This window comes from Ambystoma mexicanum, chromosome 10 (assembly GCF_040938575.1).
Source record: "Ambystoma mexicanum isolate Mex_15411 chromosome 10, UKY_AmexF1_1, whole genome shotgun sequence".
Classification (NCBI taxonomy): domain Eukaryota; kingdom Metazoa; phylum Chordata; class Amphibia; order Caudata; family Ambystomatidae; genus Ambystoma; species Ambystoma mexicanum.
This window is the reverse complement of record NC_090932.1, coordinates 1498795457-1498822430: the sequence shown is the minus strand read 5'-3', so window position 1 is coordinate 1498822430 and position 26974 is coordinate 1498795457. Positions and strand designations below refer to the sequence as shown.

General features: G+C 45.2%; 1 protein-coding gene across 3 annotated transcripts in view; it reads right to left on the bottom strand.

The window, feature by feature from the left end:
- The window catches only part of CCDC62 (coiled-coil domain containing 62), a 498667-nt gene that overhangs the window by 74741 nt on the left and 396952 nt on the right, over positions 1-26974 (bottom strand). For all 3 annotated transcript variants that reach the window (XM_069619632.1, XM_069619633.1, XM_069619634.1), the window contains one exon: positions 4680-4763. In XM_069619632.1, the coding sequence (XP_069475733.1) occupies positions 4686-4763 (78 nt within the window). In that variant the 3' untranslated portion in view covers positions 4680-4685. The remainder of the gene's footprint in view (positions 1-4679; positions 4764-26974) is intronic.

Sequence of the window (26974 nt, the reverse complement as noted above, 5' to 3'; positions counted from 1 at the left end):
GGCCTTCCTTCCCAGCTTCTCCCACCTCACACAACAGGCCCAGCAGATCGAGCGGGGGGGGGGGGGGGGAATCTAGACATCCTCCACAAACACATTTCAGTAATATCCACTGAGAATCTACCTTGCGACACTAAATGCGGATCTATTCTCGCTAAGTTCCACCTCAGCCCTTCTATCACCCGCAGCTTACTTCTCCTAAATAGGCCACCGGGCTACGACCACAATTTCACGTACTCTCTCTGCGACTCCCTTTCAACCACGCTGACCCAGCACCCCGCGCTCACTTTGTTAGACAGACCTCAACATCTGGTTTGATGTTCCTGCCAGCCCTACAACCCCCCCCCCCCTCCCTGACTATCTGGAAGCTCTCGGCCTAACAATTGATTTCCCACCGACCTACATTGCATGACAAACCCTAGACGCACAATTCTACGCATTAGGTGTAGTCTCCCCACCCCCTCCCACCCCCTCATCTGGACTGATTACCATACTATACCTTTGTCACTTCAACACCACTCCCCCTGCCCACCACTTCCAGCAAATATCTCTTCAACCACCCCAGCCACCCTCCCTCCCTCCCTGGAATAAAATCATCAACCCAGACCTGGCCAATTTCCTACTCCACACACTTCTGGATCACTCACAAGCAAGGACACCCCTTCATCTACCTCTACGACCAATGGCCCTCTGAAGCTATGACCCCCCCTTACACCAACCCGTCGCCCCTCCCAACGATCTGACCAGGGCATATTCAAGAAAGCCACAAAAAAATAAAACGTTGCCTAACCTCCCCTACCTCAAAAGCTTTCTGCAATGAACTTTCCAACCACTTTCATTACATTGTGCTTGAACTACACTGTACCATCACCCCAAACCTAGCTTGGATCCAGCCATCTAACACCCAGCTCTCTCTCAAACCCGAATGTTTTACTGCCCTCCTGCGCAATTTCTCTTCATTCACACCTCTTTCCCAGGACGATTTCTGAAACCAACCTACCAGCACTTAGCCGACCCCCGGGCACGCCTGGAGATCCTTGCCCACCACCTTCTAAAAAAAATCCTTCCCTCCACATGGGCTGGCAGCGTAGCCCACTCCATCATAAATAAATCCCTCCCATCTGGCATCTTCCCAGAGGCTTTCAAAACCCCTCATGTCAAACTGCTACTCAAAAAACCCTGCCTCGACCCACTCTGCCAATCAAGCTACCGCCCAATCTCCAACACCCACTTCATTGATAAACTAACTGACTCTGCGGCATATAAGCAACTTGGCCTCTTCGCAGAAACCAATAGACTCCTCGACCCAGGCCAATCGGGGGCTCCAACCACTCTGTCGAATGGAATCTTCTCTGGGACGAGCCAAAAAACTGCTGATTCAGAAGGGTGTGCTGCACTCATTCTTCTGGATCCATCTGTGGCCTTTGATACCATAGACCACACAATACTCAGGAACAGGCTCCTCACCCTAGCCATCAAAGACTCCACCCTTAATTGGATCACCTCTTATTACCATACGCTCGCAAATCATTATCCTCCCTACTTTCTCCTCTGCTCCTCCACAAAAGGGTTACACAAAGAGCAACCCTTTCAACCGTCCTCTTCAACCTCTACCTAAGCGCATTACCAGCTCTCATCTGCTCACATAACCTTACCAGCTACAACTACTTAGACGGCACCCAAATAATTTTCAAAATCCCCATGATTCGTGCTTCCCCACTTCCCGCTCTTGCCTCTTGGATATAGACCTATGGATGATGACCAACCACCTAACCTCAACCCGGCAAATCAGAAATCCTAATTTGCCACAAACCTGCTGTGATCCCCAACCTTTACCTCGGCCAATTGCCCTGGGAGCCCCACCTACCGCCTCCACCTCTGTTAAAAATCCTGGATGCACCATGGACGCAAACCTATCCCCTCTCCAAAAACATGAACTCTGTATATACAGAACATGCCACATCCACTTATGCATCCTAAAACAAATCTGTCCCTACCTCTGCTATCCTCGAGTCTCTGCAATACTGGCCATCTTCATCTCCCTCTATCTCAGCGTCCGAGCAGGCCGATTCGGGAAATTCCAATGCATCCAAAAATCAAAAATGCAGCAGCCAGACAGCTCCTTGCCCTCTCACCCACAACACATCACCCCCTCAGAATATGGCACTGGCTCCCGGTTAGCCCAAGAGCAACTTTCAAAGCCATGTGCATCACACTGAGCCCTCCATAATACACGATCCGAGTTCCTTCAGAACAAAATCATCCACTACCAACACCCCAGAAACCTCTGATCGGGCTCAGCTCTCCTCCTTGCTACTCCCCCTTACCACACCACCAGAGTTGGCGGCACGGCTTTGTCCATCCTAGCTCCAACCATCTGGAACACTCCTCTGCACATCTGCCACAAAGAAAACTACCTTTCCTTCAAAAAAAGTCCTCAAAACCTGACTATTTCTCGCATTACCCTGAAACCCTGCCCTAAGAAACGTCCAATTCCCCAATATGAACTTAGAAACACTCTGCAACTGGCGGCGCAGGCCACTTTCATGGCAGCCCGGACTACATCCACCAATCATGATCCTTGTCTCCCAAAAGCACCACTAGTTGAATCACAGCCCTTCATATATGAAACATCACATGATTGATGAGTCACTGCACCAGGCATGCACAGGAAAACAGGCAAATCGCACTCCCAATGGTTGTGATAGAATCACTAACATTGCAATCAGACAGATTGGGATGCACTGCAGGGAATTGCCATGGGCGGATGTGTGCCATGGCCATGTCTTGTGCCAATAGGCCAGGTAAGGGTCCCTCGTGCAACACTCCAGGACGGCAATCAAGAACCAGCCATGTAATCGCTCTGGGAGGACTTGAGGGATGGGCAGGTATTACGCATGTATGAACTATATATAGGAGGGGCAGCCCAAGGCAAAGTTAACTACTAAAAAGGTTCAGTAAGAGCTCAATATCTGGGTAGACCAACCACGCTATCCACCTAGAAGAACCTGCAAGTACAACCAGTGCTCCTTTTGTTGCAAATAGTTGGAGCATAGACTGTCGCTAACAGTTTTATCACAGCCGCAAGAATCGACAGAAGAAGCCAATTACCCGAGTGGGCGCACAAACAAGAAATCCCCACTGAATTCTGCTATGTACGTAAAATGCACCACTTCGGTGGACACCGGACTGCAGGCATGGCTACCCCGTGCAAATCAGAATACAGCTAGGACTGACAAAATGTGGTCATGCTGTTCGCATAATGCTCTGCCTACTTACACCAAACTATGCCTTAACATCTCTGACATCAGAATGCAGTGAAGACCTATGACAAATTTGGGTACACGAAACACATAGTGAGTCTCTTGCACTCATGCCATCTCCTGACTCCTCTCAGCACCCATCCATAGGCCCGACCGCATGGGTTGCTCTCTTCCGGAGCCTGGCCAGCCCTGCTAAGCCTTATTTGGCCAAATATGCACGCACACACACATCCTAATCTTACCCCATGACCTCCAGCACTCTGGACTTTAGTCCACGCGGCGTTCCCACTACCAGCGCATTGAGACTATAATAATGGTAAAAGGTGCTATATAAACGGCAAGTACAATACAATACAACTGATAAAACACACTATTAGTACCCCGGTCTAACGGGCCGGGTGCTACAGCAATAAGCCCCTCGCTGGGGGGTTAGGCATTACCGCTTCCGGTAATGCCCAGGGGCCTGCGTTAAGGCCCTCACAAACTATGGGTCCCGGGGCATTACCTGAAGCGGTAATAACCCCCCATACCCCCAGCTCTGGGCTCATTGTTTAATTAACATCAGACTCAACCCCATCCACATGCAATTGACAAAAGAAATCGAGACACTCCCCTTGATGGAGCACCTTCTTCACACACCCCTTAAATTATACCTGTACTGAACCCAAACAGTCCAGAATCCCTCCTGACGACCACACTCTGCACCCTAACCCAATGTTTATCGTCCTCCCCATCTCAGCACGGTTATGTGTTCCCGACTAACGGTAAACGTCAACTATTCCCTGCTATCCTAAACGGTATGCCGGCTCTGCCTCCCCATGTGCTCCTGCTGAGGCACAGTTCCAGTACAACACCCAAAATGTAATAAATATTAAAAATAAGGTTCAAGTCGGCAACAAGGAGAAGTACACACACACAGTTGATAGTTTGACATTCTGAACGAAAAAGAAAAAAACGGTCTGATGGGAGGGTATGTGCAGGGACACAGTCAGGAGAAAAGAATGAATAGACTAGGTTCCTGGGAACAAGCGTCTAAGAAGCCAGTAAGTGTAAAAATTGACATAAAACGCCCAAATGAAAATTTCCTCATCTGACAAGTTTTCTTTAAAATACTGTCAACATTGGGATTTTCACAGAGAATTCGGCAGCTTCTACTTGCTAATAGGTTTTTTATTTTCTGTCGTGAAAAGTTCTACTAGTATAAATCTGCAAAGCTCTTTGATGAGAAAACTTTCTGCAAATTCACAAAGAGCTGCTCCGTCTACGGAGCTATTTTACCAGACAATGTAGGACATCACTGCTAATATAAGCACAGCCATATAAGCCGTGTAGGAGACAGAGGGTCGGAGTTCAACGCTCCACACTCTTCCAAAACATTTACTGCGGTTTAAAGAAAAAAAAAATACCACCAAAACATACCCGCGATCATGAAGAAAATGCGGACGGTTTGACCTCGCCGTTTTCAACTCCTTGTGATTGTGTGTTAGGCGGTCCGTCTAGAACCTACAAAAAGAAGGAAACAGAACAACAAACCTGAAGAGAGCATGAGCGCTACAAGTCCACAGAAAAACACACTACTTCAGGAGATGAAAGAACAGTTGCGTCTAATGAGCATTGTAACTTTCCCCCTTGTTCAATGCCTGCCTAGCTCACACCAGAAATTAAATGCAAGATTCTGCCAGGAAATACGCCTTAAAGAAATATTTACACTCATTACGGAAAATGCCTCCCCTCCTATGTGCCCTCACCGGAGCCTTTTTTTTGTTGGTTGCCATTGATTCGCAACTGGGTGCTGCAATTAGGATCCAACAAAACCCTCTTCTGCCTTAAAAACACGCCAGGACATTAACACCATTCCGTTCCATCCATGCCACTCCCATGGGAAAGATTACCAGAAAGGCGGGGATGGGTAAAAGATGTCTCTAGGGGGTGCTTAGTGATGAGAACGATTGGCCGTGCTTCTCTCAGATAGCTGGACAGAAAGAAAAAGAAAAAGTTAACAGTATTGACTTCTACTGAGGTGTGCGATGGAAAGTACAATCCGACCCGTGCTCATGTGTTTGTGCGTCAAGAGGCCATCACTCGTAGGGTGGCAAAGGAAGGGTACAGCGGCCAGTGGGGAAGAGGACAGAACGAGTCAATGAAGAATGGAGAGGAGGTCTTGTATCAGAGGGTTGATACGAATTTATGACCAAGTCCCAAGTAAGTTACAACAGGCCCCACACAACAGATGCCACCCTTCTTTATCCAACGCTCTCATATAGAACGCCTTTCTCCCTCCTCGATTCCACATTCCTACATACCATTTCACAAATCTAACCTAATGCAATACCTAGATACTGCACAGCCCCCCCCTCTCCTAAATTAAACAACTAATTACATACAAAGGCAAAACAATATTTGCACAGGTTAATAACAATACAGATCAGTTGAATGACAATAGATCTGCACCCAATATCATAGAAAACGTCTTAGAAATGAACTAACAGAACATAACAGTAACATGTTGCACCACAGCAGCACAAGTATCACCACAACAAAATATAGAACGTATTTATACATCACGAATTCCTTGAATTTGGTGTGGCATTTTGCGCACCCTTGAACTCTTTTTACCTGCCCGGACAAAAGAATCAAACTCCTCATCGTGACCCACTTCCACATTACTATCACCACACCTATTTCTTTGTTCATCGCCATCTCCCTGCTTGTCATGACCCCCGCATTGTGCACTCAGTAATCCAAGTGCTCCCACTCTCTATTCATAACTTTGTCATCCTTCCTCTATATCTACCCTGTTGAAGTTCCACGCCTTACAACCTTCAACCCTGACCACACCTATAAAACACTCAATAACATTCAGAGGTTTAGAAAACTTGGATTCTCCCTTTTTACTCATCCCCTTCTTCACTCTCACCAAATCTCCTACAGAAAAATCCTCCCTTTTCCAGGAAATACTGCCGTTAAACCTTTTGTCATGATATTCTTTACATTTTCTCTGGCTCAGTCCTACCTTGAAGGTCACCACATCTTTATCAGTAACTGGTACAGACAATGTGTCATTCAGCCCAGATGGACACAATTTACTGTTTGTTTCTCTGCCCTTCATTAACCTGAAAGGAGAAACACCTGTGGTACTATGCGATATTGTCCTTATGCTCCAAAATAAATCCCCAAGATTGTCCTTCCATTTTCCCCATGGAACAGAGGTTTCACCAACTGTGGCTAAAAATGGTTGAGGAGGGTGGATAGTAACACCTACAGAGATCACACTGATGCTGGGAAGTTAACTAGATTAATCAGATTTTTGTTTCCTCAATCTTGTTCAAAAACTGAACTGCAGCACACAGTTCTTTACAATATAAAAAGTATTCACGAGGGATTATGTTGGCCTTACTGCTTAGGGTTGCAATTATGTGACTTTAAGACCAGTTCTAATATATTTGAACATTCAACCCTCTTTGACAATTCACACTCCTGTGTGGTAATAAGTGACTTTTCAGAGCAAAACGATCATATGCAATACTCAACAGATCGTTTTGCACTTTAATTGTTATTGCCTTCAAAGTATTATCTAACAGGAGTTGCACTACTGGATTCACTTGCACTGATGAATTCACACATTTAATAGTGCTGCTACGTACTTCAATGTTGCAGCTATTACTGTAATATCAACACAGACTTCACTGTTGAACTTCTACATTCAATCGTGCTACCCCGTACATACTTTTTCCCCAATAGTCAAAGCCTGCACCAAAGGTGGGCGACGCACACAGGATGACGCTGTAAGGTTGTTGACTCGAACGTAAGCGGCTAATGAACGTTGATATGTTAGGCGCTCACACTTTATATTTCTCCGCTTCAGCTTTCATGCACATTTGTGCCTTGGCAATCACCGAGCATCGTTATGTCTATGCCAGCGCCCTTCAAACAGATAAACTATGTACTGGCAAAACGGTGGTGCCTTGATGACTCCAGTGGCTACTTCCTCATTTGAGGAATGGAGAGGATGCCTTGTATCAGAGGGTTGATACGAATTTATTTATGACAAATTCCCAAGTAAGTTACAACAGGCCCCACACAACAGATGCCATGGTTCTTTCTCCAATTCTCTCCAACCGTCTTCTATAGAACTTCTTTCTCCCCTCTTTGATTACACATTCTACATTCCTACATACCATTCCACAGCTCTAACCTAACGCAATACCTAGATACTACAGTCATCAGTAGGGTGCTCCTACATTCACAGAAGCAGGGGCGGGCCTAGCTTCAACACTTTTTTGGGTGCTGCAGTGGTGAATGGTAGTTTTTAAATATGGTCATAAGTGGGGCATTAACCGTTTGAGCTGTCCATCCCTCCTTCCATTGAGCACAAGAGACATAACAGCCATTCCACCTTTCTTTGCCCCATTAGATGCAGCTTTCACCCAAATTCAGAGGGAAATAAGTTTCACAAAACGATGTTAATCATTGGAGGCGAGGGCCCTTTAGGGGTATAGTCAGATCTCCTGTCCAGATTTCCTCTGCATGTTTGCTGCGGCCACGTTAATGATTCTTTAAATGTAAATACTCTTACATTTCTCACCCGGGAAAGCAGACTCTTGCTCAATTTCCAAATGGAGACCCAGGCTTAGCATCACTGCCTGTAACCTCCCCAAAGTGGGAGAGCTCAAGCCAGTGCACAGTGTTTGAGAGATTGAAAAAGAGAGATGGAGCAAAAAAGTACAAGCGAGAGAGGGAAATGGAGACAAGGAGGAGAGAGAGAAAGCGAGAGAGAGAGGGTGTGGTTGGGGGGCGGGCAGGTAAGACAGACCAATATTGAGAGACAAACAGGATTTGACAGTGGCAAAGTGACATGGGAGCTGTCTGCAGAGGCCAGTGATAGGAGTGCAGGGAAAAGACCACGTTATTTTGCCTAGTTCTGCCATTTCAGGACTTCTAATGCTTGTTATAGCTTACATGTCTTGTCATGCCTTGCAAGGCCATGTAATGTCTTGATTGTTTTCACCCTTGCCTAATATAATATAATAATGGATGTATTTTTACCAAAACACAACTTGTTGAATCCACTCCTCATGGGCCACGACTTTTCAAATCCCGGCCGACTTGTCCCGTTTCTCCATGTTCACAAATAAATGGAACAGTTGGCTCTGCACACCTCCAACCCCTCGGCACCTCTCTATTTGGGAATTCACACCCCTCCTCCTACCTGCAACCTTGTCATAACCCGCCCATGGGTCTTCCTCGCTTCGCCCACCACCTCCCTACTCCTTGCTATGTACTCTCCGCTGCCCCATGCCCCTTACCTTACTCCCTCATCCCATCGCCCATGTTTGCCTTCACTGTTCCTCCTCAGCAAGGCATACACTATTCATAGAAATGGGACCATGCCTTATAGGACTAGGTGTTTGGTGCACAGACGCGTTAGCAGGCCGTCATTCCAGTTACCCATTTTGAATGAGGGTGGATTCAGTGAATACTATTTCGCAGAATATGAGAAAAGCCATACTATAATGCAAGTTTCCTATAGTCTGGAGTTGGAATAAATCTTGAATTGAGAAGTGTTAAGCCTAGAGAAGAAAACTAATACATTTACTTTATACTTTATATTCTGGCGTATTTGCGCAATCAGAATTGTAGATTCTAGAACTGTCGGCTCCAGGATGATAGCTTGAAAGCAGAGCTCCTCTGCCCAAGGCTAACTCCCATCCTTAAGAGGTTTGTACCTGGCACCCCTGAGGCAATTCAAACTGCCAAAAGACAAAAGGGTGCTGAAAAGAGAGATACTGACAATGACAGATGGAACAAGTTACTTAACTGTAACTGTTCTCCAGCATGGGTCTGGCATGGATTCACATGCTCATGAATATTCCCCGTCACCAGGCTGGGTATCCTCGGTAAAGAAAAAAAATCAGTTTCAGTTTCGTTTTTGAACAGTCTTTCTACTAGTAACCAATCACTGGTCTCTGGGTCATACTGCCCCCAGCCAAGGACTGCCCTCTACCTAAGCCCCTCCTCTGGCAGCCATCTTCAGATTTGGTAGTACGTAAAGTGGCAGTAGGACCAAGTGAAGAGCCGCAGAGGGGTAGGATGGAGGGTTCGCATGTGAATCCATGCCAGACCCATGCTGGAGAACAACAGTTACAGGTAAGTAACTTGTTCCTTCTCCAGCATGGGGTCTGGCATGGATTCACATGCTCATGAATATAAGAATGCATAGCAGTACACACATGCGCAACCACGGGAGGTGGCAAGGCACAACATTAAGCAATACATCAACTCAACATTAAGCATCTCTTACCTCCTCACCAGGCTCACTTTCAGCGAACAGGTTGCGCAGCACTGTCTGGCCAACTCTGGACTCCTCCCTGGAATCCCGGTCGACGTAGTAGAATCTCGTGAAGGTGTGTGTCGACCTCCATGTAGCAGCCCTGCAGATGTCGAGCAGGGGCACACCAGACAGGAACGCCGTGGTGGCAGCGATCGCTCTGGTTGAATGGGCTCTCGGACGGCTGGGCAACGGTCGGTTTACCAACCGGTGACAGTGCATGATGCAGCCGGAGAGCCATCTGGAAATGGAAGCCTTCGAGAGGGCCATCCCTTGGTTCACAGGTCCAAAGTTCACAAACAGCTGTGATGTCATCCGAAAACTCTTTGTGCGGTCCATGTAGAACTTCGGCGATCTAGCCACATCGAGCGAGTGCAAAGTCCTCTCAGCCGGCGACGAAGGCGATGGGAAGAAAACAGGTAACACCAAGGGCTAGTTGAGATGGAAGTCCGACAGCACCTTGGGCATGAAGGAGAGGTGCGTCCTCAGCACCACCCTCGTATCGTGAAAAGTAAAGTATGGAGGTTTACAGGAGAGGGCCTGGATCTCTCCCACTCATCGTGCGGAGGTGATGGCCACAAGAAACGCTGTCTTCCACGACAGGAATTTCAACGGTACCGAATGCAGAGGCTCGAATGGCGGCCCCATGAGCCTGGACAGCACCACTTTGAGCTCCCACGCTGGGGCCAGAGCCTTCACCGGCAAGAATGACCAGAACAGTCCCTTCATAAACTCCTTCACCAGGCGATGGGCCAGAGAGCTGATCGCCCTGGGGTCCTGTAGTAGAGGGAAATCCCCGCTAGATGGATCTTGATGGAGGCGTGCACCAGCCCTGCCTTGACCAGCGACAGTAGGTACGGCAGCACCTGAGGGGCCGTAATCCGCAGAGGATTAATCTTCTGTGCACGGCACCAGACAGAGAACCTCTTCCATTTGTGTCCATAACACATGAGAGTCGAAGGCGCCCTGGCCTTTGCAATCACCTCCTTGCAGTCCGCTGGGATATTGTACCCTCCAAACTCTAGCGCTGCAGGAGCCAGCCCTGCAAGTTCAGCAACGCTGGATCGTGGTGGAGGACGGAACCTCCTTCTCTGATGAGGAGATCCGCGTCCGTCGGCAGTTTGACTGGGGCGGACGCTGACATGGCCAGAAGGTCCGGGACCAGATCTGCCTCGGCCACGCCGGTGCGGCGAGGATCATCCTGCACCGGGACCTTTTGAGTTGGTTGATGATTCGCGGCAGCAACAGCAACAGAGGGAACGCATACAGGAACAGGCTGTCCCGTGGGAACGAGACGGCATCGCCCATGCTCCCCGGCTGGGGAAACCTGCTGATGAACCTCTGGCACTTGGTGTTCGCCGCCGTCGCGAACAGGTCGCTCTGGGGATTGTCCAATCGTCGGAAGAGGATGTCCACTTGATCCTGCCGCAGTTCCCACTCGTGGCACGAGTGCAGCTCCCTGCTGAGCGTGTCTGCGATGGTGTTTTTTATTCCTGCCAGGTGGAAGGGTACCAGAAACATCCCTTGGGCGGCCCCAATGCCACAAATCCTGGGCCTCCTTGGACAGGGCTGGGAATCTGGTGCCTCCCTGCTTCCGGATGTAAAACATTGTTGTGGTGTTGTCGGTGAAGATCCTCACCACCTTGCCCTTAAGGGACAGAAGGAACAACCTGAAGGCCCAGAACACGGCTCGGTGCTCCTGGACGTTGATGCGTAGTGACCTCTCCTCCAGTAGCCAAAGGCCTCTTGCATGGAGATCTCCGGAGTGAGCCCCCCCCCCAGGGGGGGCGTCTGTCGTCACCGTCTCCTGATGGGCCGGGGTCCGGAAGTCTATACCCGCTGTCAGATGCGCACGGGTGCCCCACCACCGGATCGCTTGTCGAAATTTCTCATTGAGTGAGATTCCTTTCTTCGAAGTTGCCCGTCGCTTGCATCCAACGGGCATCGAGGAACTCCTGCAGTGGTCGCATCCGTAGTCTGCAAAGGCGCACAAGGTAAATGCAGGAGGACGTCATGCTGAGCAGGGACTTGATGGACCTCACCTTGGTCACGTCCATGGTCGACAGCTGTTGCACCTTGCCTAGGATGGCCTTCGTCCTTTCCTCCGACGGAGATGCTAGTCGCGCCACTGTGTCGAGCTTGGCTCCCAGGAACAGGGCGACTTAAGACTGTACGAGGTGGGATTTTGTGAAGTTGATGGAAAATCCCAGATCCATGAGCAGTTGGATGGTCTTCCTTGTGTGTTCGACGGTGAGTTCCCTTGACTGCCAGGATGAGCCAGTCATCTAGGTAAGGGTAGACCTGGATCCCCTGTTGCCGCAGCCGCGCCGCCACTGGTGCTAGGCACTTGGTGAACACCCTGGGCGCCGACTTCAGTCCGAAGGGAAGGGCCTTGAACTGGTAGTGCCGTCCTTGGACTACAAATCGCAGAAACTTTCGATGTTTTTTTCAAGATGGGGATGTGAAAGTAGGCGTCCTCCAAGTCCAGCGACGACGATAGGAAGTCGCCTTCCTCCAGTTGTCCCAGCACGTGCTGGAAGGTGACCATCCGGAACTTCTGGGACCTGATGTACTTGTTTAGACAATGAAGGTCCAGGATGGGTTGCCAACCGCAGGTCTTTTTCCTTACGAGGAAGTACCGCAAGTATACTCGGAGCCTCTTTGGGACGAGCTCGATGGCTCCCTTCTTTAACATCGCTCGTACCTCCACGAGTAGTTGCGGTACGTGGTTCTCCTTTCTGGCCACAGGGGGAATACGGGGACACTTTCTTAGAAATTCCAGTGTGTGCCCGCGGGCCAGGGCACCCAGCACCCAACGGTCGGTCGGAGATGGACTCCCACATGCTGACGAAGTTCGCCAGCCGGCCTCCCACTGGGGTGCTCAGGTGGGGGCCCGACGCTACGGCCAGTTCAATCCTGCTTGGCGGCAGCCTTGCCGCCCTGGCCTCCTTGGCGACGACGAGATCCTCCTTGCTTGCCGCGTCCCCTGTAGGCCTCCTGGGACGAGGAGCAGGCCGCTTGGCGGTACGTTGAGGAGCTGCCGCCGAATCCCTTGGAGGCACCCTGCTTGCCTCCGGAGCCCAGAAAGGGCGGCCGTCATGGCTGAAGAAAGCCTAAGGCACGAGACGTCTCCGTGTCGAACTTGATGGCTTGCAGTGACTCCTCCACTGCCTTGCCAAACAGGTTGTTCCCGTCGAAGGGCATGTCCAGGACCCTGGTCTGCACGTCTTGACGGAAATTGAGCCAACCACGCGGGCGAAGGCAAACGCCGCTGCCCATCTGGCAGAAGCCAGTGTCGGCAATGTCCGTGGCCACTGGTTTGGTGTGATCCGACGCCACCTCTCCCTCCTGTAGGTTCTCTAGGGCCTCCGCCCTCTTGTCGTCCGGGAGTAAATCCAATAGGGGAGCTATCTTAAACCATAGCTCCCTGTCATAGCGGGCCACAATCGCTAGGGTGTTGGCCGCTTTAATGGTAGTCGCCGCCGACGAGATGACCCGTCGTGACATGGCATCCAGTTTCTTCCTTTCGCCGTCCGGCGGAGATGTCGAAGGTGACGCCGTCGCCCCAGCCGCTTTCTTCTTGGCCTCCCGTCGTTGATAGAGGAAACCTTCCTTCTTCTCTTCCACGGGGCAGAGCTGGAAGAGCTTGGATGCCCTGGCTATCATGGCGTGGAAGGAGCCAATTTCGTCGGGCAGGGAGGCCTGAGAAGGTGGTGATGGAAGGTCCATCCCGTCGTCACCACCGTCATCCGTCCCCGTCGTGGCTGTCTCTGTTCCCGTATCATCCCTCGGCTCAGGAGACTGGGAAGAAGGTTGTGCAGGCCGAGAAGGCTGGAAAGGAGGGGTGGATGAATTCTCCTCCGCTTGTTTGGAGGGCTTTCAGACGGTCCAGGCACCGCTGGGTCGTCCATTGGTGGTAAGGGCAACCTTGTCCTCATCTCCGTGCACAAGGCCTGGATCGCCATCAAGATCGCCCCCGAGTTGTCTTGTGGCCCAGGGACAGGCTGCGACGGGCGTGACGGTTGGGGAGTGGAATCCTCCGCCTCCACGTGTTCCTCGTCGCCACCGCCGTTGCTTTCCTCGTCCGCCTCTTCGGGATCCTTCCCGTGGGACCGGACCTCCTCGAAATTCTTTTTCAGGATCTTCACGACTCCAGCCAGTTCCTCTTCAGATGCTGTATCCTGTGTTTGTGATGGCCACCGCCCCCCCTCTTCCCCCACCAGGGTTTTCACGGGGGTCTTATTGATGGGCTGAAAAGAGGATTCCCTCCACGGTGGCAGGGAAACTCTAGGCCCCCAAGGTCGCCTCCACTGGGGTAGCCTCCACAGGCTTCGCCAGGGCCGCCACGACTCCCTCGATAGAGGCCTTAGCCAGGTGAATCAAGGCCTTCACGACCTTAGATGCGCTTGAGGCCTTCACCTTGGGGGGAGGGTCACCACCTCGCTCCCCCTCGGCTGCCGTCGGGATCGACCAGAACGTCTCCCGAAGCTTACCCGGGATCTCCGCTTTCCTCTTCCCCGAGCCAGAGCGTTGGCTCGTGGTTGATGGCGTCTGTGAAATTGCGCCCTGCCTGGCAGCCGAGGAGCCCGACCATTTGGCGCTCCCAGTGCCCGCGGACTCGCAGTGCTTAGCCTTTTGTTGGGCCCCCCGTCGCCGGAGCGCCCTCAAAGGACTTAGAACACCGCTCAGACTTCTTTTTCTCACCCACTGCTGGACTCTTCCCCTCCAGCCAGTTGGTGAGGCGGGTACAATGATCCCTCATCTTGCAAAACATCTAGTCCTTCTCCAGGTGTGTTTTGTCTTCATGAAGGCAGTAGAGACATCGAGAATGTTCATCCTCCTTGAAGACATTCTGCAGTCCACATCCAGGGTAGCTCCTGAAGAGCTTGGGTCCGGGCGTTGTTTCTCCAGGCTTGTGTCCACGCGGGGTAGGCCTCAAAGATCTTCTGGAAGTCTCCGAGAAGTGAAACTCGACGGAAAATTCACCCTTGAGGGGCGTAGAAAACTCCGAAACGGGTCCCCGTTGATCGGAAGTAGAAACGGTGGAGCTTGAGGCTCAATTGACTGAAAAATGAGATGAAATCCCTTTGAAAATTCGCAATACGCAGTAAAAGCAAGAGCTACAGCACGAGGACTCCCAACACTTGAACGTGCAGTAAAAATCTGAAGATGGCTGCCAGAGGAGGGGCTTAGGTAGAGGGCAGTCATTGGCTGGGGGCAGTATGACCTAGAGACCAGTGATTGGTTACTATTAGAAAGACAGTTCAGAAACAAAACTGAAACTGATTTTTTTCTTTACCGAGGATTCCCAGCCTGACGACGGGGAATATTCATGAGCATGTGAATCCATGCCAGACCCCACGCTGGAGAAGATACATTTCTGTAACTGCTAACGAAGGAGACATTGGACGTCACTGAGATGAAGTCTAAGCTCTTTGATTCAGAGGAGAATTGTACTGAACTGAACTTAAAGTGTTGATACTGCCTAATCACACCTGAATACTATGGATGATAGCATCAGAAGGATGTCTGACAAAGTGAGAGATCTGATGGCGCAGAATGAGAAACTCACATTAAAGATAGAGCAAGAAAACCTTTCAAGAAGAAGCAATCTTCGGATAGCTGGATTTCCGGAAAATTCAGAGAAAGGTAATCCAATAGATTTCCTACAAATAAACATAAAATACTTAATCTAGACCCAAGAATGCCATTAGAGAATGAGAGAGCCCACCGGTCTCTGGGCCCAAACCAGCTCTTGGCCAAAGGCTACGACACTTCATGGTTACATTTTTAAGATTTCCAAAAAAGGAGCACCTACTGAAGAAGGCACGTGAACTGAAAGATCTGGGTTGGGGAGGCAACAGAATAATGATTTTCATTGACTTAACTAGAGATGTCTTGGACAAAAGGCGAGCTTTTGATAAAGCAAAGGATAAAGCGAGAGACAAGCATCTGAAATAATACATGGTCTATCTAGACATATTTAAAATCAATGTGGATGGGCAATTGCACTCTTTCACAGACCACATATGTGCAGAAGCCTCCCTGGCTGATTTGGATTCCGATCCAATGGAGGGTACTTCATCTATGGACTGCAACACCAAAAAACCACAAAAAAGAAAAGATGGTAAACTCTGCCTTCCCGTTATCAGTGTGGCATGACATTTCAAATAGACAGTTATTTTTGTTTTTAATGTTCATCAATGTATCTCTTTAATTCTATAATCAATATTTTCACATTGATTTTCGTTATCACAAAATGGCCACCACAACTGCCGTTATCTTTTAACTCCATTAGAATCTAGAACTACATTTGTGTTTAACTTCATAAAGAAAGTCTGAAGATATGTAGAGGAAAGGACTTTAATATGGAATGAACATTGACGCCGTGTTACACACAAAGTAGCCTACCGTGTAAGTAGCTGTAAGATGCAAGAACGGGAAAGTGCGAACGTGTACAGACAATGCAACCTCATGGATCAGAGACATGAAACTGGGTAAACGATGTGACTGATATGGAAACAAAATGAACAGCGGCGTGGGCTGGCGATGAGACCGATAACAGGGAAGTTCTGTGAGAGGCAAAGTTAAATATGCATTGCAACTGCTAATAGGAAAACAGGAGGCAGACGCAATTAAACTAGTGGTAGGGAATTGCAAAGAACGCAGTCGGAGCAACGATCATACGCTCAGAGTACAAGGTATGGTTATGGTGAGGAAGACTTGATCTGAGTATTGACAATATATGTGTCACAATTAGTGGGTAAAAAAGGGACTGAGGAGAAAGGTTATTGACTATTCTTACATACCACAGAGTGTGGCTAGGTTTGAAAACATGAAATGCTATGCTGATTGTAAAAAGATAAGGAACACAGAACGTGTTCTTGTAAAAGGAGGATATTATGATAGCATATAAAGTTAAATGACAATTGGGAGGTAAAAATAAAACGCGTGGAATAGGTATATATAGATGTGTAGATTTGGGATATTTGCAACGACTGCTAATTATCGACACAAAATACTAGTTCTGATGAAATTGGGAAAGTACACGAAAGGAGGCTGTGTAACAAATTATGTGAAAGCTACATGGAGCAGATTGAAAAAACGAAATAGGCAGTTGCACCCATCATTGTGGCCATGTATTGCTTACTTGGTGACTATAACTGAAATTTACAATGCAGTGCTGGTTAATACGCCCAGATCTGCAAAATACCAATTGCGGATTGTAAGACATTAAAATAACATGGGACGATGGTCTAATATTAGATGAGAAGTCGTTTCTGGGTATGTTTGGTTCTTACTTCTTATGGATATATACACAATTGCATAGAGCATTCCACACACTGTCCGTTAAAGATCTTCTACGAATACAAATTGTAAATGGTATCAGAAACTTAGTTAAAAAAAGAAAGGGGTTCACTTAAGTTATAAAATAGTTATATCATTGTACAGGTACTATTGATTGTCAGATTTGAAATATTCAAAGTGCTGTTGGCACCGTGTTACTTAAAAGGGAAAAAAAGTTAATTGAAATGTAGCCAATCAGAAAAATTGTGGCAATATAGAATTAAATTCGATAGAAGTGAAGTAGTTAGTCCTACTGAGGATTAGTGTAAAATGAATGCAAGGGATTTAGAATAGGGGAAGATGGGATAGACATTTAAATATTGTTTTCTTAGTTGGCCATGGACCCAACTGGTGTGTATTGTTCAGAATGTGTTAATTTCTGTATATAAACCTGCTCAGAGTGTCTGATAAATACCAGACGCTATTGCAATGTTTTATTTTTAAGGTGTCCCTGTATGCGAGTCTTGCGTGTCGTCATAGATCTTGTGTTTTTGTCTGAGAAATGCTCAGTATCTTCAATGAAATTATTTTATGCAGTGCATTATTCGGACCAATCGAATTTTAATTTGGATTACAAATTGATTGATAGATGAACCAGAGTGTGGAACCATCGGATGAAATTACATGGCATGTTAAGAGATTAAATTGCGCTAAGAAAAGAAAGAAGGTGCTTGCAAGATTTGGAGGGGCAAAGCAGACACTTGTTGGAAAAGACAAAAATATGTTAATAAACTCCACGTATATACGTGCACTATTTAGTTCACGTATAACGAAATCAAGATGAGTGAGCATTTTGTTTAGAAGAGGTCTGTCAATGCAAGTAGAGAAGGTAGTAACTAATGATGAGGGTCAAATTGTTTTAGCTGATATTGTGTATGATGGGAAGATGAACACTATTGGCTCAGTTTATGCTCCCTTCTCCAAACTTCCCCTTATTTGATGAGTTGGGCAAGCTGCTAAATAGAACGCATGGTAATAATATATTGGGTGGGGATTTTAACTGTGTATTAGACGGCTGAATGGATAGATAGGCGGAATGTAGATTTTCAGGAAGGAACATAAGAAATGCAATATTTTCGTACAGAAGTTTAATTTAATTGGCATCTGGAGTCTAATGCACACAAAGGAAAAAAATCACATTTTATTCACCAGGACATGCTTCTTATTCAAGAACAGATTACTTGCTAATAAGTGAAAGGATGACAGAAGTAGCTATACAAATTCAAATAAAAGAAAGCTGTTTCTGACCATGCCATTGTAGAACTTCAAATGTAACGGGTATAAAAACTAAAGCAAAAAAATGGAGATTCCAGGCAGGGATACTCAAAGACTTGAGTGACTATAGGAATGGAGTCAATTATTACAGACTACTTCAAATTAATGTGGGAACGGCTGATCCATCAATTGTATGGGAGTGTTTTAAAGCAGGTTTAAGAGAGGAACTAATTCGTAGATCTGCACAAGCTAGGAAGAAAAGTTTAGAAGAAAAGCATATGTTAGAAGACATATATTACAATATTACAACAGCAAAATGCGAGAACAGGTTTCGAAAGAGATAGAATAGAAAACAGTGAAAGATGCTCATGATAACCAGACTGATCTTTTTTCTTCTTCTTCCAACACTTTATTTATCGGTTTTTAAATAACTACAAAACAAAGAAACAATACAGCATAATCATAACACCAGTGGATACATTTTAAGTACATAGTTCTTGAAACCTCAAATAATCCAATTCATACCATAATCATATTTACATTATCTAATATTATCCACTATAACTAATCCTCTATGCTACTATAATAATCTTACACAACCAGGCAATACACCTTTGACAAATGTTGACATACAACAAATAGACATTTCATATTAGTCCCATCTCATTTCACATCCTATCTTCCACCAATTAGTCTTACAATGTTAGCATCAACCAAACAGTTCATTGAATGGCCCCCATACCTCCGAAATAAACGTCCTCTCGATTTTGGTTTTTTAGCATGACTTTCTCATAACTAGACAGTGTTTGCATGTCCAATAGCCATCCCTTCACTTCTGGCTTTTTCCTCGACTCCCATACCCTCAGAATTTGCTTTGCTACCACCACAAGTACTCTGTTAATCCATCCACTTACACTCTCAAGCCACTCCACATCTCCCAATATTGGACAACAGAATTTTAGAATATGCTGTTCTTGGTAGTGCAACTCCCAGTGTTAAATCCAATCTGCTCAGTACATCATTCCAGAAACAAACCACTCTCGGACATTCCCATAGCATGTGTTATAAAGTACCTCCATTACAGCCACAGCCCAACACAGATCATCATCAGTCATACCTAAGCTAGCCATCCATGCAGGGGTCCAGTATAGGTGACACAGAATCCTTTGACGCACATATCTTAAATCAAATCCACCTTCGGGTGTGTCCCAACTCTCATTATATTGTCCCACTCCTTTACAGATATATTTTTGCCTAACTCATTCACCCATGCCTGCTGCAATTTTTCCCATGCATTCACACAAAAATCATCCAACGGCATCATTTTCAGATATGTGGATACCATACACAGAATGGATTGAAGTGGTCTCTCCTTCATAGGGCCATATAACATTCCCTGTCTTTCCGCAAAGAGAGACGACAATTCTATATAACGCCTGTGTTCTCTTTTAACTAGTCCAACATTTCTTCTGAGTAACCCAAAAGGGATCATCTGACCATCCTTCCACACATCATGAACCCTGAAAATACCTTTCTTAACCCAGTTCCGCCAGCACACAGTCTTGTTTCCAATCTGCAGCCCCATATTATGCCACAACGAAGCATCATAACGAATCCAAATATTCTCCCCTTTACTAGTCAAAGGTTCTCAAAGCTTCTCCAGCTGTTCCTATAGCAGGCAATTTGGTGTTCAGATTGGCCATCTTCCCCATTGTATATACATCTTGTAGGGTATATGGTAAAAACATCTTTCTCCATCGTCTTCCACAACTGTATGCCATTAACTCGCCCATCAAAATATACTGCTGACTTCTTCAATACGAACCCTATACAATAATTTTCCAAATTGGGGTATCCAAAGCCCCCATCTTGCACTTCCCGTATCAAAACATATTGAGGAATCCTAGGTCTCTTGCCTTCACCCCAAAGAAATTTCTGAAACGCTTTGTCAATGCATCAAATGATCTTCGTAAACCTTAGCGAGATAGACTGAATAATAATATAAAGGACTTTGGGCAAAAGCACAATTTTTATTGCATTAATCTTTGCCCAGGCACCAAGTACCAGCCGATCCCAGTTTAATACAGCCTTCTGGAGTATCTCTATTATCTTAGTTACATTAAATTCCACCATCTTCTTCAGATCACAAACCAGATGGATCCTCAAATATTTCACCGTTCTTTTATTCCAGGGACAATTCCACGAGTTCAAATCGCTTCTTTGTTGGGTAACATTCAGAGGAAACACCACTGACTTCTCCCAATTAATCTTGTACCCAGACAAGCGTCCCACCTCTTCAAACATACTTTTGAGTTTATTGCCCCTCTCCTTTGGGTTAGACATGATTATTGTCATGTTAACTGCATGACCTAACACTTTAATTTCCCCTTCTCCTATTTTGAGCCCCCGTATACTTTGTTCCTATCTGATATAAGCTATCAGGGGCTCGAATGCCAGATTAAAAAGATAAGGCGACAGTGGACAACCCTGTCTGGTGCCCCTAGTCAAGGGAAAGGAAGCAGAAAGTTCTCAGTTTACCCATATTTTTGCACCAATACCTAAATGTAAAGCTTTAACGGTTCTCAGGAAGGCATCCCCAAATCCTATCTTCTTAAGCGTGTAATCTAAAAAAACAAATGACCCGATCAAACGCCTTTTCTGCATCCATAAATATTAGTAGCATGTTCTCAACCTCATTTTTTGGAAGACTAATCATATCAGTAATAGTTCTGATGTGGCCATAACCATGACTCCCACGCATACACCCAACCTGAGAATGCCCAATTAGTCCACCAATGTACATGTCCAACCTATAGTCCATATTCTAGTGAATATTTTTGTGTCCACATTTAATAACGATATTGGCCTCTAATTGACATTTTGAATGATCCCTACCTGGTTTTGGGATTACTGTGATACACGCCTCTCGAATTGTTGGGCACATAACTCTTTCTGTCATGAAAACATTATACGGACTACATAGTAATGGAGCTAATTCGGGACCTAGACCCCGGTAGGACTCAACTGGCAACCCATCTGGCTGAGAAAGGTAATGTATATGCTAAACAAAGATTCTGGGAAGCTGGAGACAAGAGTGGTAAATTATTGGCTGGCAAACTTAAAGGAATAATGGAGAAGGCAAGTGTAAGATGTATAGAGAATCAAGATGATAAAGACTATAATAAAACGCTAGGAAATTTGTGATTGTTTGAGATTACTAGTCGCAAACTATATACACAAGAAATATCTCCAAATAGTGCAGACTTAGAATATTTTTTTACCATCAGAAGGGAAATTCAGAATGGATGCGAAAATTGAAATCAATGAAGTGCTAGATGCAATCAAACAGCTTAACACTGGAAAATCCCCAGTACCCAACAGATTATTTCATGAGTTATATGCAAATCCTCTAGCAAAATACTTATGTGACCTATTTAATCATTTTATAACAGAATTATTGTGTAACACAACTTTTTCTAGATCAGGTTCTCTGTTTCATGCTGTGCTTCTTTTATGCGGCAACTTGTTTTCTGTTTTATGTGATCCTTAACTATCTTTTAATCAGAGGGAGATAGACCCAATCCAGCATGGAGGAAATGAAGGAGGGAATGAAGAAGAGAAATGATTGGCTATCAAGATAATGCAAGGTGATTGGCAGACAAGGTTACATGGAGGCAGTTACAAGATTCTAAACTGCCTTTCATTGTCCAACCTTCATCAGGAAGGACCTGTGTTTTACAGTTCTGAGTTGGGGCCTATGTTTTCTGTTAAAATGGTGATCAGGAGATGCTGAAGGAGCAGAATAGAAGCTGGATCTTCGTGGGACAGGTCATGCGGATGATTGGTGGGAGCGCAGCGCTCTAGTTTAACTTAAAGAAGAGAGACTCCTTTATTTTCAAAACAACTTCAGTTAAGTCAAGGAACTGTTCATTTTTTGAGCCTTTAAAATATTTATTAGTAGTTTAGGTATATAGCTAGGTTTTTATGAGATATTAAGTTAAAAACTCGGTGCAGCTTTAAAATTCAAGGTTTTACAGAAAACTGTATTTTTTGTGTAAATACTAAATGTGACCCGTTAAGTTCCGAACGTTAGAAATGTTCAAGTACTTATATGGGCTACGCGTGAAACAATAAGCAGTTTTGTTTAGTTTAACCGCTACTTGTTCGCGCATGCCCAGTAGAGAGCTTCCCAATGAGCATGCTCGTTGCGGTAGTGACCGCTGTCATCCATTGCAGTTGCGCATGAAATTGATTTAGAGGATTAGTCTCCTCGCGATTTGTAAGGATTGCTTTGTGTGCCGTCAAACAAGTTAAAGTACTCGCCGCAGGCAAGTATAACAGAAAAGTGTTTCCTTTGCGTACCGTCGAAAGTACTCGCCGTACGCATGTGTTATAAAATAGTGTTTCTTTTGCATGCGCAGATAACATCCAAAACTCTCGTGTAAAGACGAGAAGATAAGCAGACATTCTTCTATGCATCTACAGTAGTGACTTGTGTGTTCTAAAATTATATCAGAAAAGGAGTCACATATATTTTTTAAAGCTTTACTGAAAACAGAACAATTTGAATTCTAGTGCACATAGTAAATTGAGAATCCAGTCCAATAGGAAAATTAACTCATTGAAGTAAAAGGATAAATAACTAACTTCATAATTTCCTATTAAAAGAAAGAAATGCTTCTTTTCTGGATGAAATACATGTTTTACACTCATCAGTCAAAGTTAATCAACAAAGGTCATCTCTAGTCACTTCATGAACTATTTGCACTGGATTTATGAATCTAAGTAAACTCAAGCTAAATTGAATTAAAGAAGTTTCCTATGGACATCCATTAATTAAACTTTGAAGAAACATCTACTCTGGCCTTCCAGCTCTTCAGGGAGGCAAAACAGGTATTCTAGTTTTCAAGGGGAAAAGTGGGAAACAGAATTAAGTGAAGAAGATAATAACAATTTGTTTTTATCCTTTGCAGGTACTCAACTACAAGGAGTGTGACCTGTGTCGTTTGTTGTTTTCTCCACTTCCCCTTTCCCTTGGGGTTGTTAAGGCTTCTGCTGTTTAATTCAGTAGTTGACTGCACAGCTCTGGGGGACTGTGGGGCTCAGAAGCTTCTGCGGAACAAGATGCAGGACTGGACCGAATGAAAGGCCATAATATTGAGTCCGCCTGAGCTGCTGAGTCCATAGGGAATAATAGCAGAGTTAGGGGATTTAATTAAGGAGTTAAGGGAAGAGCTTTGCATCTCTCATCAGGAGAATGCTAAAATTAGCAAAAAGGTTGAGGGGTTGAGAGAGATTGTGTCTCAGATCCAAGGGTCTCTCAGACAGCAGAGAAGGGAGACAGGAATTTGAGGGTCGGGCCTCCAGTTTTGAGCAGAGAAGATTCAGGAAGTAGTCAGCGGGTAACAGGGGGAATGGAGAATTTGGGGGTTCCAGTAACTTTGGCTCCACCAGCACGTTTTGCAGGGGATCCTAAGAAATTTCAAACTTTCTTGACTCAATGTGAACTCCATTTTCTCTGTAGACCTGGGAGTTTCCCTACAGAAGAAGCAAGAGTGGCTTTTGTGTTGTCGTATGTAACAGGGGAGGCAGCGGCGTGGACTGTCTTGTTAGTCAGAGAAATCCAATTTTGAAAAGATTTTCTCAGTTTCATGAGGAGTTTAAAAAGATGTTTGGAAAAAGGCAACTTTCAATTGAAGTGGAGAGAGAGTGATTGGAATTAAGACAGGGAATAGAGATTTGACTAGTTATATCACTCAGTTCAAGTCTTTGGTGTTGTAGAGCAGATGGCCTGAGGATAAGAGAGCAACACTTTTTTATTGTGGTTTTAGGGATGATTTAAAGGATGCACTGGCCACTATAGTTGATAAACCAACCTCCTGTGATGCTCTTATTGATTTGGTCATGCAGGTGGAGTTCAGATTATGTGAGAGAAGGAGAGAGAAGGAAAGGTGTAGGAGATGTAAGGATGGTTCAGAGAGTGGAAAAGGCTAAGGAATTGACTTGTAGAGAGGAAAGAGATAAGTCAGTAGGCTCAGGAGTTAGTAAGAGGGGTCCATTGACTAAGGAAGAAAGGGAGAGAAGGAGACAAAATAACTTATGTTTATATTGTGGAAGAAGTGGACATTATTTGAGTAATTGTCCGTATACTCCCAAGAAATCCCAATCATTTGGTACCAGTCCTCAAGTAGCTGTGCCTCACATCACTATCAACGTATCCTTGTTTTATGAGGGGATTGTAAAGGGTACAGGTCCAGCCATGATTGATTCTGGGGCAACCAGTCATTTTATGGACAAGGGGTTGGCATTAAAAATTCCTTTGGTGGAGAAAGATTTTGGAACAGGTTAGGGCTGTTGATGGTTCTTATTTCACATCTGGTCCAATTACACATGATACTGTCCCTTTACATTTGGATATTATGGAAGATCATGGGGAGGAAATTTCTTTTGAACTTATTGATGCACCGCAATTAAAGATTATTTTAGGAATGCCTTGGTTGACTTCTCATAATCCGGTAATTGATTGGGGAAGGAGAGTAGTGGAGTTTCATTCAGAATTTTGTAAGAAGCATTGTAAAACATTTGCTGGTACTAATTTTGAGGAAAGTGAAGACAGGTTGAGAACGCTGTATTTAGCTAGTGGTGGAGGAGTTAGTAATTCTATTGGAGCAGTAATGGGAATTCTACCCGAGTGTTACTCAGATTTTAAAGATGTTTTTGATGAGAAGGAAGCAGAGGAACTACCACCAAAGAGGCCTTATGACTGCAAGATTGATTTAGAGGATGGAGCACTGTTACCCAACAGCAGGGTTTATTGCTTTAACTGAGAAGGAGAATGAGTTTTTGAAAGAGTATCTAAAGGGAAATCTTGCAAAGGGTTTCATTAGGGATTCTCAATCTCCTGCTGCATCGCCTTTATTTTTTGTTCCCAAGAAAGTTGGAAAATTAGGAACTTGTATAGATTATCGCTCCTTGAATATGGTCACAGTAAAAAATAAATACCCCTTGCCTTTGATTTCGGAAATGTTTGATCGTATTCAAGGAGCCGAAACATTTTCTAAACTAGATCTTAGAGATGCTTACCATCTAGTCAGAGTGAGACAGGGTGATGAATGGAAGACAGCCTTCAAGACACGGTTTGGGTTATATGAGTACAAAGTTATGCCTTTCGGGTTGTGTAACGCTCCAGCGGCTTTCCAATTCTTTATTAACGATATTCTCAGGGAATTTCTTGATATCTCTAATTGTTTATATCGATGATATTTTTATATTTTCCTCTGATGAAGAACAACAAAAGCATGTGAGGTCGGTTTTGAAAAAATAGAGAGAGGATCATCTATTTGCTAAGCTAGAGAAAAGCCAGTTTCATACTAAGGTAGTGGAATTTCTCGGGTTTGCAATCTCTCCTTCAAGTCTGGAGATGGATGACAAGAAGGTACAGGCAGTTAAGAATTGGCCAACACCATCCTGAGTGTAAGAGGTACAGAGTTTCTTGGGTTTTGACAATTTTTATAGAAGATTCATTGAGGGTTTCTCTTGGATAATTCCACCGATCACTAAGCTGCTCAAGAAGGGAGGGAAATTTTGTTGGGAGTGAAGAAGCAGAGAAGGCTTTTCAAGAATTGAAGAAAAGATTTATTTCAGGTCCTATTTTGTTGCCTCCGGACCAGTCTAAACCATTTTTTGTGGAAGCAGACGCCTCTAATCTCGCTATGGGAGCGATTTTAGCTCAGAGACATGAACACACAGGGCAATTAAATCCAGTGGCTTTTTTTCCCCAAAAATGTTCTGAAGCAGAAATGTATTATACAATAATGGATCGGGAGTTATTGGCCATAAAAAACGCATTTGTTGAGTGGAGACACTACTTAATGAGTGCCAGACACAATGTCACTGTTCTTACAGATCATAGGAATCTTCTTTTCTTGAAGTCTGCAAAAACCTTGACTCCCAGGCATTGCGCTAGTCGGTTTTTTGCAGATTTTTATTTTTATTGTGACATTCAGACCTGGGAAGTTTAATAGCAAGGCAGATGCCCTGTCAAGACACATTTCGGGTTGTGAGCAAGAATTTTAGAGTACAGTTTTTCCCATAATTTCTGAGGATCATTTCATTTCTGCAAGCATTTCTACTAGTATTGAATTAAAGCAGGAGATTCAAGATGCTTTGAATGAGCAGGAAATGGAGAACTGGGCTCGTCAGGACTCAACAAGATCAATTAATGAAGATTTGCCTTTTGTTGGTGATAGATTTGATCTACCAAGCGAAGAAAGAGAATTTTTTTTTTTTTACATGAATGTCATGATCTGAGTTTGGTGGTTCGCAATTTGTTTCCAAGTTTTGGAATGCATTTTGAAAAGAGTTAGGGATGAAGATTCATTTAACTTCAGGATATCATCCCGAATCCAATGGGCAGGTAGAACGGGTCAATCAAGAACTGGAAAAGTACTTAAGATGTTCCTGGCATGAAGATCAAAGTTGGATAGATTTTCTTTGGATGGCAGAGTTTGCTTACAACAATTCCAAAAAAGATTCAACTTCAATGTCTCCTTTCTTCTGTAGCAGAGGTTTCCATCCACGATTTCTGCGTGAAGTGGCTAGATCTGAGTCGTCTAATCCGGCTGTGGAGGAGAGATTGCAAACTATGCGAGAAGGATCGGAAAGGGCAACTAAATCTTTATCATCTAGTCAGGAGAGTTACAAGAAATTTGCTGATAGAAAACGTAATCCTAGTCCTGAATATGAGGTTGGAGATTTAGTTTGGCTTTCCACAAGATACTTGAGATTGAAGGGGCGAAATAAATTCAGTTCTCGGTTTGTTGGG